The sequence below is a fragment of the Curcuma longa genome, chromosome 3 (genome assembly GCF_044706935.1).
Source record: "Curcuma longa cultivar G26 ecotype Majalengka, Jawa Barat chromosome 3, ITB_CL_G26_1.1, whole genome shotgun sequence".
Classification (NCBI taxonomy): Eukaryota; Viridiplantae; Streptophyta; class Magnoliopsida; order Zingiberales; family Zingiberaceae; genus Curcuma; species Curcuma longa.
In genome coordinates this window covers 15,067,652-15,083,413 of record NC_133863.1, presented here as the reverse complement: position 1 = coordinate 15,083,413, position 15,762 = coordinate 15,067,652, and the positions used below count along the sequence as shown (strand labels likewise).

The window sequence follows — 15,762 nt, the reverse complement described above, 5'->3', positions numbered from 1 at the left end:
TAACAATCATATTTACATAGTTATTCTTTATTATAATATGATTGTTATAGAACACTATTATTAACACCAACCTCCTTAAATAGCTCATACTAACATGGTTCTAAGTCATATGTTTTATGATCTTCTATTTATCTATTCAATAATAGCACAATTCATTCTTTGCTCTATTCATTCATGGGGAAAATATAAGAGGCAAAGTTAAATCTCAATAAAGATAAATATTTAGAAGGTCGATCTTGTATAAATTATATTTTAAATTTATTCATAGGTGAATCGGTTCTATACTTGTAAAATTCACAATAACAGTATTGTGTGACAGAGGAAGGGGACACTGCCTTCTTTGTTTTCCGGGTTGACCTTAGCCATCCTTTAATCTGAGATCGAAAGTCAAACCAATTACTCAAGTACATTATAATTATATTGATTTATTTTAATATAAGATTTAACAAATAACCATTTTGTTTTGTTTTGCCGGAAGAAGTAGAATCGAAGAAGCGTTGTGGAAACATATTTTGCCGAATAAAAGTCCACATGGTTCACCACCCGCACGTGTTTCTCTCATGCTCATCTAGTGAAAACTTAACTGGTCACGGTCACCCCCATTTCTGCCCTAAGCCGCCGCACAAATCAACAAACTCGTTTACCGGAGTGGACGCACCGTCGCTCTGATAGGGGTTTTCCGATACGAGGAAACCTTCCCAACCAACCATTGCTACTTTCCATTTCATTTTCCCGGTATCAATCCATCTCCTGCTTATTCCCCGATCCATTTTACCTCTTCTGTTTTGGTGTTTAGGATTTCAGGTTTCATTTTACCTCTTCTGTTTTGGTGTTTAGGATTTAAGGTTTTAGCGAGATGTCGGATGACGAAGCGAGGGAGGAGAAGGAGTTGGATCTCACTTTCCCAGACGTTGTTACCAAGTACAAGACCGCGGCAGAGATTGTCAACAGTAATGTTCTCCAACTTTTCTTTGCCTTTTCTTCGTTTAGTGAAGACGTTACTTGTTAGAGATTCAATGTATTGTCATGTTCAGAGGCCCTTCAACTGGTGGCATCACAGTGCAAGCCCAAAGCTAAGGTTGTCGATCTATGCGAGAAAGGCGACTCCTTCATCAGAGAGTATGTATGCTTTCCGGTTTAGTGCTGTGTTTTTCACTTAGTTAATGCGATAAAAATAAAAAGTAAAGTATTGAGTTGTTGATGCCTATAGGCAAACTGGTAACGTGTACAAGAATGTGAAGAGAAAGATTGAAAGGGGCGTAGCTTTTCCAACATGCATTTCTATCAATAACACTGTGTGCCATTTCTCACCCCTTGGCAATGACGAGACTGTACTGGAAGAGAATGACATCGTTAAAATGTATATGTTGATAATCTAGATTGTTTTGTGACTGTACGATTTAGTTCTTCTGATGTTTTTTGGTAATTTGTTCTTTGTGTTGCAGTGACATGGGGTGTCATATTGATGGGTTTATTGCTGTGGTGGCAAACACTCATGTTATACAGGATGGACCAGTGACTGGTAGAGCAGCAGATGTGATTGCTGCTGCCCATACTGCAGCAGAAGTTGCCTTGCGCCTTGTGAGGCCAGGAAAAAAGGTGCCTTTATATTTGAGAAAGATGAACTTGTTAATAATCTTTCCTAACTATGTTGAGGGATTTTGAATTTAGTTTCTAATATATGCATTGCGAAGACCTTACAAGACTGCTCATTGTTCTAAGTCAACACTTCAAGCTACGTTGATGTTAATTCCAACTTCAATATTACCATCATCTGGTGCGTATTTGACCAACTCAGTGTTGTGTCTTGCTCGTGGTGACTGACGTTCAACCAATTTGCAATTTATGAAAATTAACTTACAAGCAATCAGTGTGTTAACTCTTGAAGGCAGTCAGAATAGCACGCTAATCATAGTTTTTTTTGTTTGGAGAATGTGATAAATTCCCTGTCTCGTGGATGAATGTCATACAACATCTACTTTAAGATCTTTATCATTTTGATGATTCTTCTTCAATTTTCTTTTATGATTTATTTATCTAAATTTTTATATGCTAATCAAAGAATTCAATGGATAAAAGGTCCATTTAGTGAACATTGACTTTTAAGTGATTCATCTGAAATAATTAGCATGATCAATTTTCATGTCAACATTTACCTCGTTTCTGTGCCATTATGTTTGATACTCAGAAGCTACATATTGATTGCTGGGATTTATCCTGGTTTAATCTTAGTTTCAGAATCGGAAAATTGATTGCTACTGAAATCACCTAAGAAATGTTTCTTTCAGTTTGAACTGGCTGTAACTCGATTTGAACAAGACCTCTTAATACAACTAAATAACTAACTAAATAACTAAAATCAATCATTAATATTGTTCTTTTGAAGACTGAATTAAACTATAGATATAATGTGGTAATTTTCAAACTGAACAACGCAAAATGTTTTGTTGAAAGTGTACAGAACATGTTTTATTTTTATGTGTTTTCTGTTTGAATTGATAATAGACACATGTACTTGTTGGGAATTCCTGAAGGACATGATGGCTTAGAGTTTAATACTTGATGGAATGACCTCTTGGATCTAACCCAGTGTCTTTCATAATTTCAGTATTGGTTTTTTTTTTGTTTGTTTCATGCTCACTGTGAATTTTATTTAAATCTAGATATGGTAGAACAGTTATGATTCATTTTGCCTGACTAGTAGACACTAATTTCATCAATCATGGCAGTACTACAGTATCATTTCTCGAGCAAGAGATTCTAGTTGTTTGAATTTTGGATTGAATCTAGAATCTAACAGTCATTTGTATATAAATGTGAGAAAGTGATGGAAAAGTTCTTTTATTTTGTAATTTATGGTACAATCTTGTACATTTAGATAGTAATTATTATTTTTTTCTCCTTTACAATACAGTATGTACAACCAGAATGTGCAGATCTACTACTCTACGGTTTGTTGATTTGATTATTTACTCTAACCAAAGGACACTCAATTTTGTATTAGCTGGTGCTTTTTATATGCGTCTGATTTATTCCAATTTCAGTTCCTTAATCATGCCTCTTTTTTCTTATAGAATAAGGATGTCACAGAAGCTATTCAGAAGGTAGCTGCTGCTTATGATTGCAAAATTGTGGAAGGAGTGCTTAGTCATCAGTTGAAGCAGTTTGTGATTGATGGAAACAAAGTAATTTTAAGTGTTGGAAATCCAGAAACACGTGTTGATGAAGTGGAATTTGAAGAAAACGAAGTATATGCAATTGATATTGTGACAAGTACAGGTGAAGGAAAGGTGAGTATGATGCTTGTGGAGGTTTTCTGCGATCAAGATCACCTGTCACATTGCTGTACTAAATTAATCATGTAATTTCTTAAATCTTCATGTTTACTATTTGCTAAATCATAGCTTTGATATTCGTTTTGTAGCCAAAACTGTTGGATGAGAAGCAAACTACTATTTATAAAAGAGCTGTCGATAAGAGCTATCAGTTGAAAATGAAGTCTTCAAGGTTCATTTTCAGTGAAATAAGCCAAAAGTTTCCAATCATGCCATTTACTGCAAGGTTTGTTCTGCTAAGCTTTCAGCATATAGACTTGTGTGGCCTTTTTATTCATTATTTTTCTTGTTTTGCTTCAACCATGTGCTTCTTGTTTGTCGTCATCAGGGTTTTGGAAGAGAAAAGATCTCGGCTTGGACTTGTTGAATGCGTGAGTCATGATCTTTTACAGCCATACCCTGTGTTGCATGAAAAACCTGGTATGCCTTTTGACTCAGATGATTAATTGTCATTAGCTGAACCATTGCTTCATTATAAATACTCTTCAAGAAGCAATTGATGCCATTTATCGTAAACCAAGACTTGCATTTTAGATATGCATTTCCACACAGAGTATCAACTAACTCGATACCTGATGGTTTATATTTTCAGGGGAACTTGTTGCACACATCAAATTTACAGTTTTATTGATGCCAAATGGATCAGACAAGATTACCTCTCATCCACTTCAGCAGCTGCAGCCGACCAAGTCAATTGATGACCCTGAAATTAAGGCATGGCTGGCCTTGGGAACAAAAACAAAGAAAAAAGGTGGAGGAAAGAAGAAAAAAGGTCTGTACCTATTTTCTTATGTCAACTACTGAAAATCAATTTGGTAATATCTGCCTGATGAAATGCCCAAGTAGTTTAGAATTTCAAACATGGTATATATCTGCAGAAATAGGTGGTAAAATGTTTAATTTACCTTTAGAATTTCAAACTTGGTATATATCTGCTGAAATAGGTGGTAAAATGTTTAATATACCTTCTTTATGGATCCTAGATATTTGGTAGATTACTGTAACAAAACTATTTTTTAATACTAGGTTTCTATTTGGTTATTTTTGCTACTTGTAGGAAAGAAAGGCGATGCACAAGATGAAGCTGAACCAATGGATACTACAAATAGCACTAGTGCTTAGTGGATAAGAAGCCAATTATTATTTTTTTGTTATTTGAACTTGGCTTCTTCCAGCATCTCCCAACTTTTCGAGAATTTACTTCAAAATCATATGGAAACTCAAACAGGCTACTTTGTCGGTGATGAAAAGATTTTGGCATTTATGAAATTCAAATGTTTTCAATTAAAAGGTTGCGCTTATCTTCAACCTTTATCTTTATATTCATGTCTGCTTAGTTTGCTGCAAGTTGTGCTGAATAGTGATCATGTTCCAGAACTTAGGCCCAGTTTACTTGGAGGTGTGGAAAGAGAAACCACGGAAAGATTTCCCTTGCATGCATGCATCCCTCGTTTACCTCTCGAAGTTTTTAGGAAGGAAAGGAAATTTCATCCGTCAGCGGATCAATTTTTCTCCAAAATCTGTCACCCCGAAATCGGACGGAACGCGACAGACGGACGAAAAAAATAAAAATAAAAATTCTCTCCGCTCGCGAAACCCACCCGATTCTTCTCCTTCTCCCCCGATTCTTCTCCTACTCCCGTCGGCGCACGTCTCCTCTGCCGCTGAGGAAGACGGCAAAGGAAATCGGAAGTGAAGGGAGGAGAAGGGCCGAGATCGACTAGATAGAGGGGTTGATGGCCGAAGGGAGGAGGAGATCGACGAAGCGGCTGCAAGGAACGGGAGGCGGAGTCGAGCATCTTGATCTTTCGGAGAATCAATTCTCCGACAGCATTCCACAACGGTACGGGCGATTCGCCGAGCTGTCGGAACTCAATCTCAGCGGGAATCGACTCTCCGGCCCTGCCCCGGGGTCTATTGTGGAGTTGAAAAGGTTGGTCACGCTCGACCTCAGCAAGAACCACCTTTCCGGCGAGATTCCAAGTGGGACCGCTGATCTACCGGTCCTCAGCGCGTTGGACCTGTCGGTGAACGATTTCTCCGGTGAAATCCCGCCGGGATTAGGCAAGAGTGGTTTGCTAGTGTCAGTCAACGTCTCCTACAATAGCTTCCACAGAGCCGGTCCTGAGTGTACAAGGGCCCTGGGCGAAATTAAAATTTTTGGGCCCTAATATAAAATTGCACTGTTAAAAAATCTTTTATTTGTACAAAAAAAAACACTTACTCAATGGCAACAAGTAAACAAAAGTTCATACTTGAACTTTTCTGCTAATTTAAACTAGCAGAAATATGTCTTGCCTCCTCAATGAGCATCCTTATGTCTTCCAAGCTTTGGGGGGGCTTCGTCAGGCTCACAATGGTAAAACCTCATCTGGACCTCTTCGGTCATCGCTGGAGGCAACAGCCTTAGAAACCAAGGATGCTTCTTTATTTCAGCAATTGTTATTCTCTGTAAATATATACCTTTTGATGAGTAACTAAAGAACTGAAATTGAAGTAGTTTGCTTTTGAGACTTTCAGAACTACTACCTTTGACGGATCGACAACAAAAATCCTGGATAATAAATCCTTGCAACTCTTCGTGACAAGCTCAGGAATCGGATAATTAGCTGAAACTATGTTCTGCAATTAATAAAATTAAACATCAGAATATCCATGGTATAAAAACTTACACATTGATGAACATTGGTTTTCGTTTGTATACTCATTATTACAACAATTATCAATATCTTTAACTTTGTCAATTTTAGTTTCATCTAAATCATTAAAATCTTTATTCTCTTTATTTTCATTTTCTACCAATTTCTTATTTTCATCACTTTCGTTTCTTACAAATTCTTCGTTTTCATCATTCTTGTTTTCCATAAAATCTTTATTGACATTTGATTCATTCGTTAAAATCTGAACTAAATTTTCCGTTGAGTCATGTGATTCTTTACTAAAATATTTATTTAATGAACCTCTTAAGCTTTGGGTTATCTCTTCCTCTTTTTTCTTTTTTTGTCTTTTTTGATAACCAGATAATTGTTTCATGATGATGAATAATTTTGAACAATAAACACTAAGCAATAAGCAATAAGTAAAGAACAATAAAACCTAATATGACGACGCAGTCCCACGAGTGGCTGAGGCTTGGGGATCTTCACTGCTTCACAAAGGTATCTCTTCAGTCAAAATTTATGGACGGTCTTTGAACTGTCAGAAGAAACAAAATCCCCAATTAAAACATTTTAAACAATCATTGCATAATAAAATGATTTCAAATATAATTTTAAGTTCGGCAAAAAAATAAATGTATCTGTACACTTTCAGGCTAGCATCTTTAAACATTCATCAGTGAAGCTAAGAATTCAGAATCTAAAATCATCATACCAATGACACATAATGCAATTTTTTCTAATCCCTTGATAAACTTTCTGAGACTCTATTTGAAACCCTAAATTACCTACAATTTAGGAATTACATAGGAAGATCACTAAGACATTAAATGTAAAATGTAATTGATTAATTATCACAAACTATAAAAGTACTATAGAAGAAATCGGCGCCATAGATACCTATGCTGTGCAGTGGCCAGTGTGCTGTGTAAAACCAGAAGCAGCCGTCCCACACTCCCACTGACCCACTCCCACTGATCGAGCGAGCGCCGGCAACCAGAACGTCCCACTGACCAGACCCACTCCCACCGACCGACCGAGCGCCGGCCGTCGGCTTCGTGCAAAAGGAGAACCGGCCGCCCCACTCCCACGGTCCCACCGAGCGAGATCGTGCAAAAGGAGAACCGTTCCACTCCCACCGACCGTCGGTGAGGATCAGAGGATGCAGCGAGCGATGGCTTCGAGGAGCGAGGGCTTCGAGCGAGGCAAGGAGCGAGGCAGCGAGCAGCGAGCGAGGAGAGGATGAGCGACGACTTCGAGCGAGCCCGGAGCCGCGAGGCGAGGAGCGGCAGCGAGCGAGGTGCGAGGAGAGGATGCGCGACGGCTTCGAGCGAGCCCGGAGCCGCGAGGCGAGGAGCGGCAGCGAGCGAGGTGCGAGCGAGCCCGGAGTCGAGGCGAGGAGGCGAGGAGCGGCAGCGGCGAGGTGCGAGGAGAGGATGCGAGCGAAGGAGCGAGAGAACAGAACGGGCGGCGGCTTCTTCGACGCTTCGTGACTCCCAACGTAACCCAACCCTAAGACTAATTCTTAATATAAAATTAATAATTAATGGTTTGAAATTGGGCCCCTAGGATTGTTGGGCCCTGGGCGGTCGCCCCGTTTGCCCCGGCCCAGGGCCGGCTCTGCTTCCAAGGCAGCGTCCCGCAAACCGCAGCGTTTCGCGAGCGGAGAAATCGACGTGTCTGGGAGACTACGGCATTGCAATGTGGTGGGTTTGATCGCAGCGTGCAGGTCAGATACGACGTGGGTATTCTTGTACGAGCCATTGACAGGCGTTACATGTTTGGGCGACGCGAAGACAGCTTTGAGCTGGGAGAAGCGTCGGAGAGTTGCCGTTCGCCGTCGCCGAGGGCCTCTGCTACGTTCACCACCGCGGTCGGAGCGGAATGCTGACCGCGACGGACGTCGTTTTGGACAGCAACGGAGAGCCTCGCCTTGTACTCAACGTATACCAATCTCCGTCCTGGTAAATTACCGAATAATCACAAGATATCTTGTCCATGGCTGCTCTGTTTCTAATGCGAGGTGCAATGGCAGGGGGATTCAAGGAGAGAGAGACGGCATGCTCCTCGTGGAGCTATTGACAGGAAGGCGCGACGACGGCGACGAGCAAGGAGTGCTGCAGTGGGCTCGCTACTGCTACCGTGAACGCCACTTGGACGAGTGGGCTGACCCTGCAATGAGAGGGCAGGTGGAGTGTCACCGGGACGAGATGATCGGAGTCATGGACTTGGCCGTCCGGTGCATTGCTACGGAGGCGGCGGAGAGGCGAAGCACTATCTGCGGAACTATCGAGTCCTCCGTTTACTATGCGTGGTGCAGAGATTTCCTTTCTCTTCTCTAGGGATTTATTTTCCCTAGGGATTCTTTTCTTTTCTTCATCCATTGCATGAAGTAAACATAGCATTAACGTTGTCAATGGATATTGAAACTTTATCAATGCTATGCTATTTTATACAGTATTTTAAAACTGCACTGGCTGAACTTGTTCAATTGGGTTAAATTTGAAAGACGTGTTATGTTGGAACATTAAAAAAACATTCTGATTGGATCAGACTCTTAAGGGGTTTAGGGTTTAACTCGAAATTAATTGTGTGCTAACCAGTCCAACTGCTTGGTCTAAGTTTAAGACCACTGTTTCATTCTTCCAGTTATTTTGAGATTTGAGACCCTGCTTTGATTTGTTCTTTTTTCTTGTTGATCATTATTTTTGAATTGTGTTCAATCGATCTCTCTATTGATGTTGAATGCACCAATTATAAGATAGGTATGTTAGCAACGAACGGCTGAATGAATACGTGTACAAACATTGGCAATAAACAAATTCTTTCCTAGTAGCTTTTACATAAATTCCTACTGCCGAGTATTAGAATATTCTGTTAGACCGTCATCATGATCCTGAACTCTTCAAAGCTGAGCACTCCATCTCCATCGAGATCAAACCTGCAGATCATGTTGTGGCACTCGTCAACGTCCCTGCACTCTCCCAGCCGACTTAGCATCCGCTGGAGACTCACCGGTGTGATGCACCCCTGACCTTCCTGCTCGTACATTGTGAATGCGGCCCTCAAATCTCCATCCCTCACCTCCCCTGGCGCTGCCTCCGCCAGCTTTGCAAACCCTTCAAAGTCAAGGAATTCATCATCGCCAATGAATGTCTTGGCATCCTCAAGGGAGAGCTCCAGGCCAGCGTTGGCCACACAGAGTGCCAATTCGGCCGCAGAGATCTTTCCATCGCCGTCTTCATCCATGGAGAGGAAAATTGCATGCAGATCCATGGAATGCCCTTACTGATATCTGTTAGTTGCGATATATATATCTTATAACTTTGTAGAACTGATTGGATTGGATTGGATTCACTGGAACGCAAATTTATATAGAGAGATGGAGCTATACGAGAAAGGACGGAGATTTTTTGAAGAAATTTCTAGGAGGAAGCTTGGATAGTTGATACGAAGGTGGAGATCGAGAAAGAATCAAGGGAGGGAAAACGTGCTGTGTATGGCGGTTAATACAAGTTATAAAACTAGTCTAGTACCAACGTCAACTGCGTACAGAAGCGGCAATGGAGAAGGTGTGGGGAAGACGGCAAAGACGCAAGGGCAGGCAGAATCTTTCTTATGTTGACCGCGTCTCATGATTTTATGTAAAAAGCGTTGGCTAAAATGTTAATTTACTCGAGTTGTAAATAACTGCCATGATGACAGAAAATACAAAAATGCCAAAAATAGGGAATATTTCAAACTACTCTCAGCTTTAACTTGTTTTTACAATTTTTAATCTCTAAAGTTCTGCAATTGTAAAAGTATTCTTATATATATCTTTTTTATTTTATTTCAAAGTTTCTCATAAATTCAAAACTTTAAAATTTATTTTAAAGACATTAAAATCTGGATTACGCCATTGTGGCTGTAGTTTAGTGGTTAGAATTTCACGTTGTGGCCGTGGAGACCTGGGCTCGAATCCCAGCAGCCACATTTCCTTTCTTTTTGTTTCGATTTTAATTTAAAGAGTTGCTTAAGCAGTTTTTTGAATCCCTACCCCCGATCATCTAAATCACACATAAAATGCTCTAAACATTATTCTAAAAGAATTAAAATCTAGGTAACAAGTGTCAGCGTGGCTGTAGTTTAGTGGTTAGAATTCCACGTTGTGGCCGTGGAGACCTGGGCTCGAATCCCAGCAGCCACATTTCCTCTCCTTTTTGTTATCGATTTTAATTTAAAGAGTTGCTTAAGCAGTTTTTGAATCCCCAACCCCAATCATCTAAAATGCTCGAAATTAATGGAGAATAACTAAAAGTAGTTAAATCTCGGCTTACAGTTTAGGTCTCAAGTGGGGACCACAGCCAACAAAATTCTTTTTAAATTACTTATTTACCCATTTTAAATGAAAACCTGGTCGTCTCATTTATTTCTTAGTAACATATGGAACATCAAACCATTTATAAATAAGTCAATTTAAATGGATATTTAGAAACATCAAACCAACTGACGGTGTGCAACAATTTGGAAATTTGGCACCAGATATTTTAAGTGACTTGTAACCAAGTCAGTCACGTAAGACATCCTCTGTATAGGACAAGTAATAACTGTTCGATTTAAACCCAACTGAACTGAAGGATTTTGACTTTGATTTATGAAGAAATTTGATTCTACTCTGAAGTTCAACTGCAACACCAGAAACCCCAATAAAGTCTATTGAACACACACTAGAATAACTCTTTGTTATTACCATAAGATACATGCAACCGTCCGACGCAACGTCAGAAAACAAGGCCTCCCATTAACAACGATGCCACTGGGACAGTTAAATTGTCATCCAATTCTGTACTAATGGGTAGTGATTCCACAACTGAGGCAGCCAAAGACACGATGAAGAAACGTATGATCATTCCCCAGTTCTCTTCGATGAATCCAAAGGTGTGGAAGTAATGCATGTACCTAGTTTGATGATAAACAAAAGTTTAGATTATGAACCACCTCAGTTTACATATCAGGAATGCAGGTTAACATACCAGACCGATGATAAAAACCCTGCCAAGACCATCGCAATGCTACCTGCGAAGGATTTATTAGGGTTGTAAGGAAGTTTTGTCCTACCGAGTTGTCGCCCTATGATATCAGCCACACCTGAGGACAATAAAACGTTTGGGGATGCTGTCTTTAGCTGAAGATGAAATGTTACAGCAGCATTAAGTTAGCATACCATCTCCTGCACACAAGTTGCAAATTGCAGCTATTGCAATAGGAGATGTTCGCCAAAAGATCGCGGTGGAACAAGTGATAGTGCACGCGTAGAACAACGGTCCTTTCAAAAGTTCCCTGAAACAAATTGAAAATTTTGAGGAGAATGGAAAGGAAAAAGAGAAATTGACGATAAGAAGTGAACAAATTTTAAGCATGAAGAATTATCAACAATTTTCAGTCGTAAGCAATGTTGTCTTAGATGTCACCTGTAGTCTCCGTGTCTGCTCATTGACTTGACTGTGGCATCATTTTTCAATAATCCAAGTCCAAGGAGAAGCATCCTAAAGATGTTAATTCCTGGTGCTAAAGCCGCAAGAAATGGCGCCCAACTTCCTGAGCTATAGTGAGAAGCAGCAAGTGAATCAAATGGGTAAATGCTATATCAGAATGTAATGTTCAAACTCTACTCACCTAAACAAAGGCCAGAAGAGCATGAAAACCAATCCTACTGATATATGGACAAGCTTCCTGCTTAGTTTCTAAAACAAACAAACAAGTAAAAAATCATTGATATCCATTTAGAGGTGAGCATAACACATATATATGCTAAAGCATGTTGTTTTGCCAGAAAAAGGCTCAGTAGGATTGAAATTCTTATGAGAAGATAGAATGAGACTCCAGCAGCACTGTAGAACACCAAAATAATCTCCAAAAGCACATGTTCTGCTATTGATAGATAAAATTTCAGGACTAAAACAACAAAATCTTTATACATCCACCTATATGCTTATATCTCCAGAAGCATGAAGAAAGACTTGTACAAGTGGAAAAGAAATCCAAGGCAGGGGCTTCGAAACCTAGATTATTCTGCAGGACCTGATTTGAAGATCTAGAGTACTAAAACTAATTACATAAAAACAGAAATTGTACGAGGTTCTAGGGGTGAACAACATATCGGTTAAACCGAAATAACCGACCGAACCGATCGAATTCATAAATTCAGTTGGTTAATTTGGAATTTTGTTTTTTTATAAAAAAAATCTTGGTTATTTCAATTTATTCGGTTCAATCTCGATTTTAAAATTCAAAAAATCAGTTAAACTGAACCGATATCAATCACCTTCTTGTACTTGAATCAGTATTTAAAAGAAAATTCGCTAAAACTTGATTCGATTCTTGATTGGTGATTGGTGACTCGAATGTTCAACAGCAGTTGACTAATAAGAAAAGTTCAATTTTGATTTGTTCGGTTGGTTTGGCTTTGAACCGATTGCTCAACTCTATGAGGCTCAAACTAATAAAGCAGCAGAAGAAATGATACAAATTGTGGTACGAGGAAACTCAGTAAATATCCAACTACAAACCCTAAACCCTAAACCCATATAAGTGAGCTTGGTTTAAATGCTCACAGAGATAAACAGAGAATTTCAGAAAAATTTACGCTATGAGATCACCACAGAAGTTCTGCGGATGAGGATCATTTTCTATTACAAAAGCTACCATCTATACGTATTGATAGGGCTGGATAAATGTAAGTTGAGAATCTATGGATTTATGAACAGTGAAATTGATGAGAGGTTGTTTAGGATCTATAGTCATTTCGAGCTTCCTCTACTTTGAGTTATCTCTTGGACTCCAGGAACCATCAAGATCTCAGCAAAAGAGACATTCTAAATTACATACGAATTATTGTAAAATTGGCCGCCCAATACTACAAAGAAGCAACACTGAAACCTAAGAAAAGTAATAACCCTTGGCCGTGACCTGGAATCCCCATTTTAAATTAGGGATTAGGGATAGATAATTCTACCAGCTCCGAGCATCAGCATGAAAGGTCGCATCAAAATTCCATAGCCAAAAAATTGCAAGAGTCACCTAGAAGGGAGCTAACCTGATCAAAGACGCCTCTTTTAGCCAGTTCCCCCCAGAACCGGAGGAGCCCGAGCGCAACAGAACTCGTCACGGCGGAAGCTACCAAGTCGCGCAGCATCGAGCTATCGAGCGACACGGGAGCTGCCATAGTCGCCGTGATGCGGCGGAGGGGGAAGCTGGAGGAGGAGAGGAGTCCGGGAGGCAGAAAAGCCTGGGAAGGGCCAGGATATGAGGAGGAGAAGAATGATAAGGCGCGGCGACAGTCCAAGTGAACTGCTGACCTCGGAGGAGCAGGTGCCGGAAGGATCGCGGTGACTTGGGCGACCATCCTTCGCGGGGACTAGACTTCAGCAGATATAGACCAACGGATGGATATTAGATGATGTTATAACGGAATCGGTTCTTTGTAACGGTTATAATGTATGCGGGACCATCTCATTGAAATTATGAAATAGAGTTTTTTTACTCGAAAGTAATTGAAAAAGAATATCGTCAATATGATATTAAAATTTATTTTAAAATGTTTTTCTATTCGATAAATAACTAAAGAAAAATTTATAGAGACATAAAGATACTAAGTAAATAACAAAAAGATATAAATATGGAAGAAGAAAAATCTATAAATACATGCATCAAATGAGAGAAGATTATTAAGAATTAAGTGACAAGATGTTTAACTTAGGATTTGTGAGAAAACGTATATTTTGATGGGCTACAGAGCTAGGTAATTTTTGAGTAGGGAGGTAGATTTGATTGGCTAGGTTGGTTAGGGTACAGAATTTTTAAAGATGTATGATGATAAATTTTAGTTGATTTATAAGATATTTAGGTATTTTCACATATGGTATGGTTGTAGATGTTGTGCAAAAAAAAAAAAAATCTGCTGTAAATAAATGAAATCTATAGATACCTTTAGGATTTTTGCCAAATATATTTGAAGAAATAGACTACCCTACCCTGACCTTTTATTCTCCTTTTCTCTTTTTTTTTTTTCATCCATCTTCCTTTTTCTCCACACCAAACAGTAAAGAGATCATAGCTTGAAATTTAAGAAAGTGACAGGACAATAGTTTGTATTCCCAATATTTGTTTGTAGTCCCAAATCCTATAAATATAATTTATAACTGAATCATCCTATCGCCATTCATTTGTCTGATATAGTTTAAAAATTAAAATAATCAATGAAGTTCACAATACTTTACAATAAGTAAATTGATCTTCTCAAACCCCTTTGTAGATCATAATTCAGTGCACTTTAAAGTCATAGATTCACCCCATCCACAATATGCAATGAAAAATAATCTCTATACAATAACATAACACACACAAAAATAAAAGTTGGAATCTTTTAGGTGTCCAAGTAGAGTTCGAGTTCAGATTATACTTAATTATTGAGTTTGAATTGGATTCCAATAAACTTGGTTCCATGTAAAAAAAAAAAAAAAGAGTAGCCAAAGAATGAAATTAGGGTAAGAGAACCATGGCATGACAGCAGTCGGGGCTGTTGATAATTGATCCAAAATTAATTGTGGAATTAATGGGTTGATGACGTGACAATTAGTGGTAGTATTGGTGAGAGAAAAAGTGTCTAGATTCAATGTATCTTTATTAATTGAGTTAGTGGGGTATATTTATGAAGTTAATAAGTTTAATATGTTATGTAAGTAGCTTATAAATATGTTAGGTATTATAAATGAATTAATTAGGGAGAAAAAATATTATTATATAATCTGTCTATTTTCTACCTCTTATTATCTTCCTCCTTGTGTACCAGACCGTTCTCGTTGCATTCGCTGCAGGTCCTGAAGGCATAACCGCCCTTGTCGGCGCAGTAGCGCTTGTGGCTACCGCTGCAGGCGGCGCAGACGACGAAGCGGAGGCCATCGCAGGCGTCTCAGGGGAAGGGAGGGGGAGGGGGAGGTGGGATTGGCGACAGTGCCTTCGATGAGGATCTTGAGTTCGCCGGATTCGTGGAGGCGGCGGATCTCGTCGGCGCCACCGAGGCAGCGGCCTGCGTGGAAGATCTGGGGGAGGGCGACCTGGAGGCTGCCGAGGGCGGCCTGGAGCTCGGGGAGGAAGCGGGCATCCATGGATACGTCGCGCTCGTCGAAGGCGACGCGGAGGATGGAACGGACTGCACGACAATCTTCGAAGGTGCGGCGGATGACGTCGTCAAAGGCGACGTGGTGACTGCGGAGGATGGAACGGACCGCACAACAATCTTCGAAGGTGCGGCTGATGACGCGGAGGGATGTGAAGTAGAGGACGACGGCGGCGGCGCAGCGAGGCGGAGGGGGGCAGAGGGATGGGTGGGCGAGGGTGAGGAGGGCGCCGTGAAAGGGTGGAGGGCAGGTGAAGCTGGCTGGTTGTCGTGGAGGAGAGACTGGAGGTCCTTGAGGGTGGGCGAGGATGAGTACGAAAGGGTGCAACAGGTGACGCCGCCTCCGGCGGCGGAGGACGAGCGCGTGGTCTTTACCCACGGCGGCCACACGAGGAAGGGAGATCTGGTTGCGACTTGGGAAATGTTGAGGCGCGTGAGGAGGAAACCTTTTGAGACAGTAAAGCAGGAAATAGGTAGAGTTTGCATCTGTCGGGCTTCTTGATTTTAAAGGGTATTTAAAAAATCTATTATAATATAAAATTCAACATGACATACTGGGTTTCACATTCATGGCCCATATTCATACAGTTGAGTGTGTCATGTAAAATTT

At 40.2% G+C, this 15,762-nt stretch overlaps 3 protein-coding genes, 1 long non-coding RNA gene, 2 other non-coding genes and 1 pseudogene across 6 annotated transcripts; 3 read left to right on the top strand and 4 right to left on the bottom strand.

Moving 5' to 3' along the window:
• The first annotated feature begins 610 nt into the window (after positions 1 to 610).
• LOC141824221 (ERBB-3 BINDING PROTEIN 1-like) lies at positions 611 to 4,636 on the top strand. The gene is made up of 10 exons (XM_074711463.1): positions 611 to 735; positions 838 to 950; positions 1,035 to 1,119; positions 1,211 to 1,360; positions 1,446 to 1,599; positions 3,075 to 3,290; positions 3,425 to 3,561; positions 3,664 to 3,755; positions 3,928 to 4,107; positions 4,393 to 4,636. The coding sequence occupies exons 2-10, from the start codon at positions 857 to 859 to the stop codon at positions 4,455 to 4,457; spliced, it is 1,173 nt and encodes a 390-aa protein (XP_074567564.1). The 5' UTR covers positions 611 to 735; positions 838 to 856; the 3' UTR covers positions 4,458 to 4,636.
• An 817-nt stretch (positions 4,637 to 5,453) lies between these two features.
• On the bottom strand, positions 5,454 to 7,481 carry LOC141825439 (uncharacterized). Its single transcript, XR_012601511.1, has 4 exons — positions 6,893 to 7,481; positions 6,432 to 6,530; positions 5,865 to 5,957; positions 5,454 to 5,784 (listed from the first exon to the last, which is right to left on the bottom strand). It is a non-coding gene; the product is annotated as an uncharacterized LOC141825439 (long non-coding RNA).
• A 1,265-nt stretch (positions 7,482 to 8,746) lies between these two features.
• Positions 8,747 to 9,321, bottom strand: LOC141825565 (putative calcium-binding protein CML19). The gene has a single exon (XM_074712945.1). The coding sequence runs from the start codon at positions 9,266 to 9,268 to the stop codon at positions 8,870 to 8,872; it is 399 nt and encodes a 132-aa protein (XP_074569046.1). The 5' UTR covers positions 9,269 to 9,321; the 3' UTR covers positions 8,747 to 8,869.
• Positions 9,322 to 9,895: 574 nt separating this feature from the next.
• Positions 9,896 to 9,967, top strand: TRNAH-GUG (transfer RNA histidin (anticodon GUG)). The gene has a single exon. It is a non-coding gene; the product is annotated as a tRNA-His (tRNA).
• Positions 9,968 to 10,109: 142 nt separating this feature from the next.
• On the top strand, positions 10,110 to 10,181 carry TRNAH-GUG (transfer RNA histidin (anticodon GUG)). The gene has a single exon. It is a non-coding gene; the product is annotated as a tRNA-His (tRNA).
• A 469-nt stretch (positions 10,182 to 10,650) lies between these two features.
• LOC141824186 (putative phytol kinase 2, chloroplastic) lies at positions 10,651 to 13,399 on the bottom strand. Its single transcript, XM_074711429.1, has 6 exons — positions 13,071 to 13,399; positions 11,651 to 11,718; positions 11,446 to 11,577; positions 11,199 to 11,314; positions 11,008 to 11,122; positions 10,651 to 10,933 (listed from the first exon to the last, which is right to left on the bottom strand). The coding sequence occupies exons 1-6, from the start codon at positions 13,377 to 13,379 to the stop codon at positions 10,756 to 10,758; spliced, it is 918 nt and encodes a 305-aa protein (XP_074567530.1). The 5' UTR covers positions 13,380 to 13,399; the 3' UTR covers positions 10,651 to 10,755.
• A 1,393-nt stretch (positions 13,400 to 14,792) lies between these two features.
• Positions 14,793 to 15,723, bottom strand: LOC141823758 (uncharacterized protein At5g39865-like; annotated as a pseudogene).
• Between the last annotated feature and the right edge of the window lie 39 nt (positions 15,724 to 15,762).